The sequence below is a fragment of the Daktulosphaira vitifoliae genome, unplaced genomic scaffold (assembly GCF_025091365.1).
Source record: "Daktulosphaira vitifoliae isolate Bord-2020 unplaced genomic scaffold, ASM2509136v1 Scaffold_117, whole genome shotgun sequence".
NCBI lineage: Eukaryota > Metazoa > Arthropoda > Insecta > Hemiptera > Phylloxeridae > Daktulosphaira > Daktulosphaira vitifoliae.
Window position 1 is genome coordinate 16,839 of NW_026099686.1, and position 17,076 is coordinate 33,914.

Consider the following 17,076-nt stretch of genomic DNA (forward strand, 5'->3'; position numbering starts at 1 on the left):
TTATTGTTATAAGAATTGTTTAGTAATTTTAACCACAGACATATAATTGTTAATATGTCCATGATTTTAACGTTCGGCCCGAGTTGATAAGTTTTCTGTCCCTGCGCACCTACAGGATTAGTGCGCAGACGCGCGCTGAACGAGACGACGACACACGATAACAATATCGGGACCGTCGACCGTCCCGTCCCATCCATTTAATGGGGAATTGTGTTCGGCGGGGACTGGTAGTAAAAATACACACTGCAAAGCGATAAAAACAGTCCGCAGGCACTGAGCATTTCATAGCAGCTGTTGTATGGTTTGTGTGTACGTCTCGGAAATGAACGCGGCGTAGTGTGCGCGTGCAGTGCATTGGCGATTGACTGAAATCGTTCGAGCAAAAATTACTTTTTTTAAATAATTATAGATATTATCATTTATTTAGTAAATGTGTACTATATTACTCTGATTGTTCAAATTTTACTCAATGTACGCTCATGAGCTCTGTAATATACTATAAAATACTATTTAAATGAGAATATTTTTATTAGATAAAATAGTAGATGTATCAATAATTATTTATCGTGAAATGTGAACTTTCGACGTTAAACTTTACATGTTTAAGTTTTTTTAACATTGGTTTTTTATTATCCGGATGATTACGAAAAATCTAAGGATTCATCGATAGTGTAAATTATCCAATCACATACTTCGTTAGTTGATTTCAAATCTGGACATGGCCGATATCAAAAACCGTACAGACGATGCTTCTAACAATAACGTGACAAATAAAACTCATTTGTTTCCCAAAAGAACAGAAGTCAATTTGTCGTTCGAGGACCTTACGTATTCCGTGTCAATTTATAGCAAATTTAAAAGAGGTAAGTAGGCTTATTTATGTTACCAATTACTGATAACAGTTTCAAATTAGGCATAGGTACTAATATACTGCATTTACCTGGTATATTAAAGCTACTCAGACTTTATTTTCTTTCGCCATTAATATTGGCGATAATAATTTATTACATATTGTTATTATTATTATTTTTTATGATTTGATTATGTGTACTTCATACCATACTAAACCTGACCTTTGTCGGTTATGGTATTGTTTTTTATGTTACTCGCGACGCACAGTAAAACCGAATTAAGATTGCACTAATAAGCCAATAATATTAAAGTCTTATAGAAAATTCTACAAAAACAATACTTAAAAGTTTACAAGTTTAAGAGGGATTATTTTTTTATTGATATTACCTTAAATGAGATATCGTTTTATTAAGTGAAATACAGTATCTTAATAACAATTATTAACGATATTTTAGTATGAGATAGATTTTCGCCAATTAGATATGAATTCTCCTTCGTTATAAAGTTATTTAAATTAGTAATAATTCTTTAGTATTAATCGAAATCCTAAATTTATCACTCTGAACGATAACATTAATCAAAAAAGTGTGTAATCTTGAATAAATTCGTTTATTGATCATATTTTAATTCACAATGTTTGACTTATGATTTTCTAAAAAAATTAAAAATAAATATAGCTCTTAATAGTCATAATTTTCATCACTAATTTAAATTCTTTATGTAAAGCTTTTATGGATTGCTTTAGCAAAAATATATGAGTATTTTACATCCTTAAAAATGTATTGCAGTATTTATGATCAATTTTTATTATTATGCATTCTTTTAGATGGATTCCAGATAGAAAATATCTACAAAAATTAATACTATCAATTACATGTAAACTGCATGTACTTGTGTATATTTATAACTCATAGTCTACTTTAAAATATTTTGATAATTATGTTATGTAATACTATGTATAAACTATAAAAACTTAAAATTATCTTTAATTTTTATAAATTCATTAAGTATTTAAAAAAGTAAAATCGGAAAATCACTAATTAGACAAATATAAATTGAGCTAGTCAAAAAGAAGCCATAGGTAGTTTAATGATCGAGTCTTAATTTTTTTAGCGATTGTTCTCACCCCTAACCTCATAAAAGGATTGAAATAAGCACTAAATAAAAAAAAACTTATTTTATTATATAATATTATATATTATTTAAAACTTTATAAAACTTGTAAACTGGTAGACTAATTTTGTTTTTATTAATTTGACTTTTAAATGATCTTCCCTAATGGAATATTTTAACATTTGTACATGAAAAAACTGTATTTCTCGTAGAATATTATTTTTAATTATAGCATAGGCTTTCATCATTCAATATTTAAAAAATATGATTATATTCTGTATGTTTAATAACCCTTGACCTTTTTTAAGGATGGCCAAACCAAAAAACGCAGCTTGATTTATTTTATGATTCTATCAAATTTCTGCTTTAGGCACGATTTTGTACCAATTAAGTTTTGTTAGCTTAATTTAAAAAAAAATATAATAGAAAAATTAATCTCGTTATGTTTATTTGACTTTTTTTACTTCTGTTGAAGGTCAATTTTAACTTTAATAATTTTTGTTAGATTATATAAAATATTAAAACAAATAAGTACTTTATCAATGGGATTTTTCCTTTTTTTGATGAATGTTACCATACTATTGATTTAATTAAACTTCACGAATATTTTTTTTATTGTCTGCAGTTGATTTTTAAAATAACTCTGTTAATTAATTACAATATCATTGACATTGGTTATAACTTTCACAATTGTATTTATTATGATAGACGCTATGAACCATGTTGTTTTTATTGTTAAAACTGTGGTTCATTATACATTATATAATACATTTTATAAAAAAAAAATACATTTTGTGTACATTTATTTAGTATTCAATATATTTTATTCTACAACAATACATTTTTTACTAAAAATGTTATTTTCCATTTACTTATGTTAAAAATACTAAGATCAATCATTGACAAATTTATAATTAAGAGTGCTATTTTATTCTTCTTTCTGTTTTTCTTATGGTAGCGCGAGTTGATAATATTTTTTGCTTGCTAATTAAAATTAATCATAGCTAATTTAAATTAATATAGATTACAAAACGGGTTGTATACCAAATGTTTGTACAAACATATAAAAAAACATAATTTTATACTTTTATTTTTTTAGGTTCCTTTAATTTTCTTTCTCAATGAAAGAATAAACCTTTTTCGTAACGATTAGTATTTTATAGGCAGTTGCGTCATTTGCAAGTTACGAGTATACATTTGTAAACCAATAATGTTGTGTTATCAATTTTACTTAGGTATAGCATATTTAGCATTAGTCTTTCAACATCCAAATGAGATATAAGAAATCTTCCTACCACGTGCCGTCAATCTAGTGACTTCTATGATCAGTGGTGCAACTATTGGGGGTGCTAAAGGGTGCTTCAGCACCCCTAGACTTGATTTTATTACTTCCAGGCTCTAGTACTTTCCGTGAATTTTAATACCTATAGTATTTTAGAATAACTAAGTATTTTTATTTATAAAAATTCATCATTAGTTTTTTTTTTTATCTTGTATTACATTTGCATTATATTACTATTGTTGCAAATAAAATCATTATTTTGAGTATACTGGGACATTTCAATTTTAATCACTGATTAACCACAATTGCTAACATTATAATACAGCCTACTATATTAATGTGGTGGATTTGGGGATTTTTTATCTACAATATCTGTGTAAAAAAAAAAATTACACCTCTTATTATAGGTTATCCTAGTAAACTGTCGTAGGGAATTACTTCAGGTTGGGACAAATCATACTTAATTTATGAGAACTTATTGATACCTTATTACAAGAATTATTGAATATTTGTTGTTTTATTACTTTTTGAATAAAGCAGTAAGTCCAATATAGTTAATATCAACATATTTTATTGTTTTGTTGTCCAATTGCATACACTCTTCTTTTCTCAATTACTATTTTTTTAGTATACTTTAATTTTTATTAGTTATAACTATTTTTTGTATTCCAGATCATATGAATTTTTTTTATATTATACATGAATTAATATATATTTAAAAATAAGTAATTGAATAATTATCAAATAATATGAAATGTATTGCAAGAAATTTCATTAGTATAGAGTTATTATTTATTCTTAGATATGAATCATTATATTTAATGATTTATGTTCGTGATTTCATTATTTTTAAAACAATCAATGAACCTAAATAAAAGTTTTAAACCGCGAACAATTATGCATGACTAATGTGGGCGTTTATACAAAAACTCTTGTTAAACGTTTGACGCAAAATCTTTGATAACAGAGTTCAATGTCAACTTATTTCCGCCGCTCATAAAACAAAAAAGAGTTTTATAAAAGAGAATAACTAACACTGTGAATTTTTGTAGTGTTGTACGACATGCATGCGTTCTGTGTGGACAAACGGACATCGCTGTCATTTTATGGAATTGTCAAATGTGACGTTAGTCGCCTTGATGTACGTGATAAAATTTTGAATATACGTATCACAGGTGCTTTGTTTATAGCTACCATGGTTTAGATTAAAACAAAATACTCATTTGTGTACTAGAATAAAAGAAAAAAAATCAACTTTAGGAACTGGAAGTCACGTTAGGTAGATAGTAGTAAAATCATTTATCTTCTTCCTATTTCTTATGACAGTTATACTCCTAAGCTACCTCAACCTTGATATAAAATGTTCTTAGAATCATTGTCATTTAAACGCGTGAAACGATTACTGATCAGTGATTTGTTATGTAAATTTCTATTGCGAATAACAATCGAACTCCAGTGTAATAATGTTTTACAATATTCTGAAATATAAAGTTTGTGAACAAATGTAACAACAATTTTTTATAGTTTTATTATAACGATTAAGAAATGTTTACTTTTAGTTTTTAATTGGTAATTGGCGGAGTGGTGTAGCACGTTGTGATGTAATTTCTTATCTCTCCTGAAATACCATTAAACATACAAAGACTAATTCGCGTGTAAAGTTCGTGTGAGATTTTATCAACTAATTTACTCGAAGTATATTTTCAATAAAATAAAATTAGCTTGAAACTTGAGCTAGGCTATTGCTTGAAGAACTATATTTATTATAGTATCGCTATCTATAAAAATCTTAAACTAACATAATGAAACAGAGTAGTAAAATAAAAGTATCTTGTTTTAAGCCTAGTAAATTTGTCATGACTTCGAACATTCGAGTTGCAAAAAATTACTTGAAGTAATTACGTAATTTTGTTCAGTAATGTAAAACTAAAAACCTGGAAGAGATATGCTTTTACAGGTTATATGATAGTTATATAAAAAAAAATGTTTTTATAATTTTTTTAAAAAGTATATTCATAGTTCTATTATATTATAAGTAACAGATTATTTTTTATTTGATCAATAATTGAATTTAGAGAATGATGTTCATCAAAATTTGAAATACTAACATTAATTAATTATTTAAATATTTAAAAATAGCAAGAAGTTTCTAAAAATCAATGTTGTGATTTAGTTGACATTTAGCAAGTGGAGCATAAGCCCACATTTGATTCCATTTAATATTCAACATGTTTAAGAAATTTTTGCTGATTCCCAGTAATATCTTATCACTAGATAAGTCTGATAATGAAAATATATTTTGGAAGGTTAATATCGATTTTAAATAGCAGGTCAAGGCTTTAATTTTTTTTATTTTGTTATCATGTAACTATGTCTATGTATTCATATAATCAATCATATGTAAAATAACAATAGTCTAATATTTTATTGATTATTTGATTTGCGAATATTGATAACGATTTCAAAATCATTATAAATAACATAATATTTTTAAAAATAAATAATTAAATAATTGCATTTCAGAAAACTTCCAAAAATTAAGTAGGAACCTATTATTACTTTTATACTATTGAATGATCTAAATAAAATTTTGTGTTATTACTTTTTAAGTTAATATAATTTTTAGTTTTAGATGAGAGAGGTGCACAACGTAAAAAAATTTTTAACTGATCAATATGGTATAAATAGAGAGGTGAGGAGCACCTTGCTTCTTACCATTCTTCAATTTTCAATACTTATTTCAAAAAAAATAATATTATAGAATTGGATATCAACTAGTCAAAATGTTATATAATGTCTCCTGTATATATGTTTTTCATTGCATTTTTACAAAAAACATAAGAAAGTTTATCATTGTTTTTATATTCTATTGGAAAATGCTACTTTTACAATATTGTAATGAAGATATATGTATTTAATTTCTATAATTGCGGGCATTTTTAACCTAATTTTCAGTAATGATAGGTTTTACTAGATTAAAANTGTAACTATGTCTATGTATTCATATAATCAATCATATGTAAAATAACAATAGTCTAATATTTTATTGATTATTTGATTTGCGAATATTGATAACGATTTCAAAATCATTATAAATAACATAATATTTTTAAAAATAAATAATTAAATAATTGCATTTAAGAAAACTTCCAAAAATTAAGTAGGAACCTATTATTACTTTTATACTATTGAATGATCTAAATAAAATTTTGTGTTATTACTTTTTAAGTTAATATAATTTTTAGTTTTAGATGAGAGGGGTGCACAACGTAAAAAAATTCTTAACTGATCAATATGGTATAAATAGAGAGATGAGGAGCACCTTGCTTCTTACCATTTTTCAATTTTGTTACTAATTGTAATATAATAACAATTAGTAAAAAACCTTCATTTCTTTATTACCATAAATTTGGAATGTATATGTTTGTTTTTGCACATGAATTAATTGCTAAATATGTGGAAAATAATTGGATTATTTGATTGTTCGAAAATAGTTTATAACAAATTCATATTTGGATAGATATTATTATATTAAAAATTAGAAGTGATAGAAAAAGTCTAATTGCAGTTTTGAAAACATTGCAAAAAGTTGATTTAGAAAAGTATATTTTTGTATCTGATGAAAGTTCCTTGTAGTCCAGTGTATAAAACTTATAACTTTGTTATAAATAACAAACATTTTTTTTGAAAGTATTGTATCAAGCCCTTTAAATTTTTATACGCGTTAAAAGTAAATAAATATACAACTACTTCATTATTTTCATAATATCTTCGTAAAAATTACAATATTAAATTATTTTAAAAATAATTTAATATTTATAATAATAATAAAATAATTATAAAATTTTAGAAGTGATTAGGATTTTGAGTATGTTGTCATAAAAGAAAAATCTAATATTTAGGAAATATGATTTATAAGTTCTTTGGTTAAGTTATCACTTTATTTTTTAGTATAAAATTTTTCTTTAGTATGCTTATCAAACTAAAAAAAAAATTAAATCGTCACTCCTAAATTTAGCTGTAAATACGCCTATGTGTTAACGCAGGTACTAATTTTTTTCTGAAATTGAATTATTTTAAATGTTTTATTTTATTTACTAATCTATTTTTATTTTAGTAGTTATGTACCACGCATAAATGTATTATAATTAAGAAACACAAATGAGAACAGTGCCAAGTTTTATGGCCAACACCATTGTTGTAGAAAATAACTTTTATCAACTGTTTTAAAATATAAAATAATGTAGTTTAGTTCACTAAATTTAGCCAACTTTTTATATGATGCAAATCTGTAGATAGTGTTTAATTTTAAGAAATTGGTGGATTAATCAAAGGCAAAAATAACTCCTATTTTTTTGTTCTACTTAGATTGCCATCTTCACATAGAAAATTGGTCATCGGTAAAATTTTTTTTTTTAATTTCTGGTACATAATATAAGCTTTATTTGAACATATATTTAAAAGACGCAGATTTCCCAGAACATTTTCCATAAAAGTTAAGTTCTACTTTTTATACAAATTTTCAAGTTTTCAATAATTTAAGATTTTCTTAAACTCAAAAATAATTAAGGAAGTATTGTAAAAATATCATTGCCTGTGGCAATGATTTTTACTGAAGAGGCAAACATNGGAAGTATTGTAAAAATATCATTGCCTGTGGCAATGATTTTTACTGAAGAGGCAAACATTGGCGCATTCGTTTTTTGATAAAATTGGCAATTTAAGCTAATTCAAATGTTAAAATTTATTTTTTCGACTCAAAATAAAATAAAAATTGAAATATGTTTAACTTTATTTTCTATTTCAATTAGTTTTATATAATATTCATTAAAATCAGTGTACCCCATTATCAAAATAAATATTAAAATATATTAAATACAATAACAAGAATTTTAACACAAAAATAACACATTTTTGAATATGATTACCATGTTCGCTATATCTCGATTTTTTTCATAGTATAGTATATTACATAAACTTTAATTTAAGATTAAATAAAAATATCAATATTTACAGAAAATTTTCAAAAATTGAGTGAAAAAAGTTTGACTTGTATGTAAAAGTTGTTATTTTGAATCCCCCCTGTGGTCAGGTCAAAAGTCAGATTTTTAAAAAATGTATATCAAATGAAAGAAGTAAACATAAAATATTTATGAAAAAATAATTGTATTGATCCATACATTTTTCAAAAATATATTGTAATTAAAAGTTGAAAAAATAAAAATCGTAAATTTTAATTTCAAAATTGCATGTTTTTTATCTGCGGCAACCATTTCTACATAGAAGATAAATCGTCGGAACAAAAAATTTTTTTTGTACTTATAGTACATATCATTAGCTTTATTTTAGCATATGTTTGAATCATGGAGTATTTCCGGAACATTTTTAAAACTTATGTTGAAAAATAAAAATTTTTGTTCAGAAGTTGCTATTTTGAATTCACATCTGTGGTCATATTTTCAAAAAATTTATATCCAATGAAAGAGAACTATCTATAGTTTCAATATAAAAAAGAATTATTTTGATTCGTTCTTTTTTCAATAAGTTATGGCAATTTTTGGAAGAAAAGTTTAAAAAATGTCGAAATTTACCGATTTTATAAATCGTAATTTTTTTTACTATTTACGGGGATAGAGGTCAAAATTTTCAATTTTTGAGGGTAATGTCTTCGACTAGATACGATTTGTGATCTTTTGACGTATTGTTGAGAAAAATCGGTCCAGTGAGAGTTGAGAAAAAGTAGTGACAGAAACAAAAAAAAACACATCATGGTAAAATTAATACCTTCTCAACTTCGCATCAAAGTTAAAAAATAATTTTAGAAGAACTTAAATTATAAAATTATAAGAATTTTATGATCCGACCGTGGTAATTTAAGTACTTGGAGCACGGTCGTTTGTGACGTAATTATTGTTATTAGTTTGTTTTTGAATTATTTGGAAGTTTTAATTAATTAATTCTTTAACGTGAGCTTAAAAAACTTTGTAATTAGTTTATGACTACACATGAAACTAAATGACTTATTGTATCAATGGTTATAAAATGATAGAAATAAATATTTGTTATATTAATAGAACCTACGGTTGTTGATATACTTTCAGTTTATTGAATACTTTAAGAATTAAATTATTATATAAGTCATTTCATATTTTTATATGTGTATACCAACTTAAATTGTTTATTGTTAATATTTTTTTCTCAATTTTCTGTTAAAGTATAATATTAAATATTTAAAAAAACTGTTGTTTTGCATTAATTTTTATAATTAATTAAAATTTTTATACTGACTTTGTGATTTTATGTAAAATATTCATTCCTAATTTATTTTGAACGAAATAACAAAAATTATGGCTAGGTACTAATTTATTCCTTATTTTGAGATAATTTTTTTTTTACTAAGTAAGTATATTTGCTTATTACAATTAATATCATTTTTAGCTTTTTATGAGAGGTAATTCGTAGTGGCTTGAAAACGCTCCTTAATTTTTAGAAACTATAATCCCCTTCCTAGTTTTTCTCACTTAAACCATTCGTTTTATGTTCTATTTTTTTCTTGGATTTTATCACATTAGTAACACCACTATAATTTTAAACGATCGAGTTTATAGTTAAATTATTAATTTAACACACTAAAAAGTTTTCATTGTGAAATAATATAAATAGGAATTTTAACTCTTCATGTCGTTAATTTTTAATATTAAATAATAATAAAAAAATATTTAATACGATGGAATGGCAACATTTGTTTTATCTTGCAATCGTTTACGAGTGTTTAAAATACCAAATAAGTTGTAAATATTATAATAGGTTCTATATTAAATTTGCTGTTATACTTTACAATAACACTTTTAAGGTAAAAATTTAATGAAAACTTCTATTTTATTACAGTACAACATATTCTGTACCAATAACTCATATATTATATATATATATTTATATTATATTATGTAAGGTATGGGAATGTCTAAATAACTTTAAATACATTTTCGAACCTAAGTTTTCAGTTAATATTTAATATTTATTAACTAATGAATATATTTATATTGTTTAAACTAATTATTTTTAATTAATAGGAGGTAGGAATTATATGGTTGAATTTTTAGTGTTAGTTTTAATGTGTATAGTTCTATAATAATAAATGTATTAAATTTGCGCTTTGTTGCAAGTATTGAATTGTTGTTATTATTTTTATTTTTGATATTGTCTACGATTTTTTAATTGGCCTTGAATTGTTTCATCGACATTTAATATATTTAAAATTAATTGAGATTATAATAATTAAAATTTTTAAGTTCAACTTTCATTATTCTACATTATTTTCACAGTTGAATTATATTTCCTTCACTTATTTTGTAATCCTGTTATTTTAATTTTCAATAAATTCCTCTTTACCGGCATTTTAAATTTGGTCTTAGAACTCAGATTATTTTTCACAAATATTTTAACAAATTTCCGTTGGGACTTTCCATAATTTCCAATGACAAATTTTTATATTACTTAAGTACTTGATAAGAGTTGACCGAACAAAGTATAAAATACGTTTGATATCTTCGCAAACATTGTATACAAAAAAATGTATGACATTATTATGTACGGGAATTGCCTTTGATTTAACATACTGTGTTATTATTTGATTACATGTAATTTGATCTATTCGGGATTTTACTAAAAACTGTACAAGACAAGTCAATAACCTTTTATCTATTTGTCCCAGTTCTTAACGAAAAACCTGCAAAGTTCATATCTATATGTATTCATGAGATATATTCCAGCGTGTGCAGTGTTATAGATTATTCTTTTATTAAAATTTGGCAAATTCAACTCGATATGTTTTTACGTAACATGAAATTATTCTTGAAATTAAATCATATCTGAGAAAAATCTAAGATAAATTTGACAGAATCAATACAAATATTTAAAAATCTAGTTCATTTTAATGTTAAAACGCTCTAATTAAACGTAAATTTATTTGATGGCATATTAACGATATTCGTAGTTGAAACTACAAGTCAGAGTTGGCATTAAAAATTGAGGGCTTAATGTATAATTATTTCTTAAGAGTATATTATATGCTACAAATATAAACTTGTATAAAGTGGCATATTATAATATATTTGCAATTCGGTGATTGTGGAAGCCATAAAATACCATTCGGGTAGTGGGTTACTTTTTCGATGGGTAAATGTAAAGTTTAAGGTTCCTAAAAGTAATAAATTCAACAGTTATGTCTAGAGAATAAAAATAATACGTATATATATATTTATAAATATGACAGATAAAAATTACTTACATTAATTTTGCAGATTAAACTATGTTATTGTTCTCGACTGTCTGAGAAACAATTTTTAAAAAGTTTATTGGATTATTTTGTTATTGCCCTTGAACAGTGAACACATAAATGCCATGGTCTATAATTGACCTATTAAGCTACCTTACTTTGATAAGTTTTGTTTCCATCAATATTCTTGCTGTATATAATTAAACTTCTTAAATATTTTTATAATTAGCACGATAATTAAAACACTCATTTTTAATTAGTTATCCAACAATTCAAATCTTTTAAGTATTTAATTTTCTTTATTACTTTTTAAAACTAACCTTACATTGTAATCTTTGATGCTCATGGAATTTTACACCACAGTCAAGAATACTATTAATTTATTAAATGTAAGCTTCACTTTAAATAATCAACTTATTTTAGTGCATTATTACAATTATCTTGTCTGAATAATATATGAATCAAGTTTTACCTAAAAAATAAAATTTAATTAGAAAGATTTTTTTTAATATCTATTTAATGTATTACACGTGGAATTTTCGCTATANAAAATTTAATTAGAAAGATTTTTTTTAATATCTATTTAATGTATTACACGTGAAATTTTAGCTATAATAAAAAATTGACAAACACCTAGTTTATAATCTCTTTTACCTCTATAGTCATCGATACATGACTTTTAACTTCGATGCGAAGTTAAGAAGGTATTAATTTTACCATTATGTGTTTTTTTTTTTGTGTCTGTTACCACTTTTTCTCAGCTATCATTGGACCGATTTTTCTCAACAATACATCAAAAGATCACAAATCGTATCTAGTTGAAGACATTACCCTCAAAAATTGAACATTTTCCCCTAGGTCCCGTAAATGGTGAAAATCCCCAAAAAATTAAGATTTTTAAAATCAGTAAATTTTGAAATTTTTTTCAATTTTATTTTCTTAAAATGCCATAACTTATTGAAAAATGAACAAATCAAAATAATTTTTTTATACTAAAACCTTCAGTAATTTCCTTTTATTTGATATAATATTTTTGAGAATCTGACCCTTTACCTGCCCACAAGAGGGGATTCAAAATAGCAACTTTTTTACAAAAATCAACTTTTTCAACTTAAATTTTAAAAATGTTTCCGAAATACTGTGTTCTTAAAACATATGTCAAATTAAAACTTATGTTGTATACCATAAATTATTCAAAAAAAATATGTCCCCACGACTTATTTTCTATGTGCAAACGGCTGCCATAGTTGAAAAACATGCTATTTTTGTGTTCAAATTTTATATTTTTTGTTTATTTTAAAATGCCTTATAAAGGTTTGCCATAGTATTGAGTCTGCCAATAAATATAAAATTTACATGAATCTAACTTACATCAAGTAAAATTTATACTTTGATTATTTTGCCTCTTCAAAATTAAGAAAAGCTTGAATTATTGAAAACTTGAAAATTTGTATAAAAAGTAGAACTTAGCTTTTTTGGAAAATGTCTGGTAAATCTGCGTCTTTTAAATATATGTTAAAATAAAGCTTATATTATGTACCAGAAGTTAAAAAAAAAAAATAGTTTCTCAGCTTCGCATGGAAGCTAAAATTTACCAACGAACCATTTTCTGTGTGAAAATGGCAATCGAAGTAGAACAATAAATATGAGTTATTTTTGCTTTTGGAATAATCTAAAAATTTCTTAAAATTAAACACTATCTATAGATTTTCATAGAAGTGTTTCTTTTGATAGTGATTGTCTGACAGTGATAACATTTTTATTTGTCTCAGATATGCCGTGATCCAACTGAACTACCAGTTCTTTCTGACTACTATCTTTTGTTTCAATTTTTATGTATTTTTGTTCGCAGTTAAGAAAGATATTTTGCATGGAATCAATGGCAACTTTCGATCAGGTGAACTTACGGCAATCATGGGACCATCGGGTGGTGGTAAAAGTACACTTCTCAATGTTCTTGCTGGATATTCGTAAGTAAATGTTTTCAACAAAATTTTTACTGTATTTTAATTTTTAATAACAAGTGGTAAATAATGAAATATTATTATTGTTCAATTTCTATGAGTGGGTTATTTGACAGACATCGTAATTATTAAATTTTTAGAAAATAAGTGAAAACTTCACGGTTGACCTAAAGTGAAACAAAGCTATAAAATATCACATATTTCTGTAACTGTTAAAACGATTTTATAGAAAAATAACGACTACAGTACGATTTTTATAAAAGTTATTTTTCATAACTAGTTATAGTTAAAAATGAGCATGATAGCTCGAGTATTAACTTTTAAAATTATATTAATATTTATATTATTTTTTATAAAACAATTATTTTACTTATTTGAAAAAAACGTAAATATAAAAATGTCTTCTTACTTTTTTCCATTGATGTAAGAAAAGTTTAGTGATTATGCTATTTAAAAAAAAAACGTATTTAATTCAGGGAATTTAAATGTACCATAATCTTGTTTATTAAAAATGGTGTATCTTAATACTGTTTTTTATATGATCCATTCATATTTTTTATAAATATTAATTTTTTTATTAAAATCTATTATATTTGTAAATTGTATAATATATGGATATTGATCTATTATATCCATTTTCTCTTCCTTTTTTTTCCACCAGTCATACGACTAATCGTTCGCTTCTCTGTATGATTAAATTGGCCAATGAGAACCCAACTTTTTTTATTTAATCAAATTTTCTTTTGTTTGTATACATATATATAAATTTTTTTCAGTGATGTGCTATATTTTTTATTTAGATTAATTTATTTTTTAAACTATCAGTTGGATAGTATTATTTAAGATATTTTAATATCTAATGAATCTAGATTACTTATGATATAATAACACTAATTGTATAATTTCAGTTAAGCAATTAACGAAATTACCATTTTTCAACTTTAAATGATAATTATTAAGTTTGTTTTGCACCATAAACGTAAATTATACTAAATGTTTTAGCAGAGATTAACTTTGAGTTGAAAAAATTGATTTCATTTTCTTAAATTTGTTCAAGAAAATTTTAGAATAAAACTGGAACTGTTAAAAGCCTGACTTTCAGAAAGAGCTAATAATACTTTTATAAATAAAAATTTTATTACTTCTCTGTTATATATTAGGGTTTTAGGGAAATATGAGCATATTTTGATATTTTTTTAATCTATATAAGTGTAATATTTTAAAGATCTTTATAATCAAATGTCCATTCTATAGTTATAACCAATATCAGCCAAAAGTGATGGTACATTCTACTGTATTTTAATAGGTATTAATTTCGTTTTAAATATCTTAAGTTATTTATTATCTTGTAAAAATATTAGTAACAAATGTCAAATTATCAAAATGAATAAAATATTTTATAATTGATTACAGAGTAACGGGTAGTGGTGGTTCAGTGTACTTAAATAATATATCAAGAGATCATAAATGTATGTCAAAAATTAGTTGTTACATACAGCAAGATGACTATGTTCGTGATTTATTGACTGTCAGAGAATCAATGATTGTGGCTTCACACCTCAAACTACCGCCAGAAAGATCAACACTGTCCAAAATCAGACAAGTTGAGGACTTGCTTGATGCGTTGGGTCTATCAGTTCATGGAGACACTATCACAAAAAGGCTTTCTGGTGGCCAGAAAAAAAGACTCTCTATCGCATTGGAACTTATTACCAATCCGTCGATTATATTTCTTGATGAACCTACAACGTAAGTATTTCTATAATTTTTAATTTCAAATAATAAAAAGAAATTAATATTGAACTATTAGTAATGCTTAATAATATTATTATTAAATATTTTCTTTTTCAAAACTTTCTTAGTTGTATTTTTTTAAATTTAAAAAAAAAATTCCTTTAAAAGTCGTTATATTTTTTGAATTTCTAATATAAAACTTATAGTGTGATATTATAATAATAACACGAAAATAGAAATCTTCCAATTTTTGTATTATTTTTCTCTTAAAAACTTTTTTCTATAGAATTTCTAAGGGTAAATATTTATTGAAAAAGATTGATTTTATTAACTCAATTACTTATAATTAAGGTTATTTATAATTAAGTAGTATTTAAATATTTTACTGCTCAAAAACCGTGTAAATGTAATAATTAACTAGGTAGTTGAGAAGGTGCAACTATCCACAATTTTTATTCTAAGTTTACTAATTTTTAATTGTCTACACATAAATAAATATTAATGTGTAGTATTAGTAATTGCTACGTAAACAATTGTTATTGTTTGAACTGCTTAACTCATTTATACTATTAAAATTACTCTAAAATTAAAGTTATTTAATATTTCATAAGCCTACTGTTTAACATATGATTGAATCGTAATTTCCAAAAAAAAATTCGAGTATCAACATTTACATTTATTATATTATAACTATTATAAAATTTTGATCAGATTTGATGCAAATCTGTAGATAGTGTTTAATTTTAAAATTTTTATGTATCATTACAAAAGCTACATGATCTACTATTTCCTTATTTATATCCTAAATACAAATTATATGCATTACTAGTGCAAAGTATGTAATCGATGGAGGATTTCTCCTCTATAAAGTTATTTGACAAATGTATGAAACAGAATTTTTTTCCATTTTCTTATTCATTTTTCCATTCTAAATTTTGATAGAATATATTTTCAACAAAAGTACAATCTTCTTAGTCTTCAATATTTATTTCTATTGAATTTGTACGCCATTGACCTTTGCAATGTTCACATATAATAGAACATTTAAGCCCTGTTTTTCGGCAGCCACAAATTTTACCAGCTCCAGCACCTGACTAAAGGCCGTTTTACGAGCATATAAGAGGAAGTATAAGTGTAGCGTCAATCGTGGATAAGATGAGAGAATATAGACTTAGATGGTTTAGTCATGTTATGAGGAGAGAAGAAGAATCGGAATGTACAATTTAGCGTTTAATTGGGTTTAAACAATATAGCGTCAAATCAATTACCTATTCTATCGGTTGTATCTTAATATACACTACACTTTAATGATACTATAATTAAATAAACTCACAGATATACACATATGCATTTATAACATTGTGTCTAATGTAAGTATAGCATGATAAAAAGTAACCGTAAAATGAAAAAAATGGAAAATAAATTTTACTACTCATATTAAATGTAATATAACTCGAAAAATATTTGTTTCAATGAAAAAATATAAGATACTTTTTTGTTTAGAATTGTCTTTTAAACAACTTTTGTACGAAACTTTTTTTTGGATGTTAAATATTTTTTGAGAAAATTAAAAAAGCTCATATTTTTTATCTTTTGCGAGGCTATAAAAAAAAAGCTCAATTCCAATCAATGAGGACTTTTAGTATGTCATTATACATATCTTAATTTAACTTTTTAAAAAAAAAAATTTGGTTGGGAATTTTTTCCACTATTCGCCAAAATTACTCCTGCGTTGACTGGCCTTATATATATATGTAGAGTTTGTTAAGTATCTGAATTTAATTATAATTTTACTATTTATAAATATTATGTTACATTGAATTTCTTTTTATTGTTAAATTTGTGCAATTTTT

General features: G+C 24.4%; 1 protein-coding gene across 1 annotated transcript; it reads left to right on the forward strand.

Annotated features, from left to right (window-relative positions):
* The first annotated feature begins 260 nt into the window (after nucleotides 1-260).
* Nucleotides 261-15,257, forward strand: LOC126909095 (ATP-binding cassette sub-family G member 1-like). Its single transcript, XM_050691480.1, has 3 exons — nucleotides 261-863; nucleotides 13,378-13,495; nucleotides 14,903-15,257. Exons 1-3 carry the CDS (start codon nucleotides 719-721, stop codon nucleotides 15,240-15,242), a joined length of 603 nt encoding a protein of 200 aa, XP_050547437.1. The 5' UTR covers nucleotides 261-718; the 3' UTR covers nucleotides 15,243-15,257.
* The last annotated feature ends 1,819 nt before the right edge of the window (nucleotides 15,258-17,076 follow it).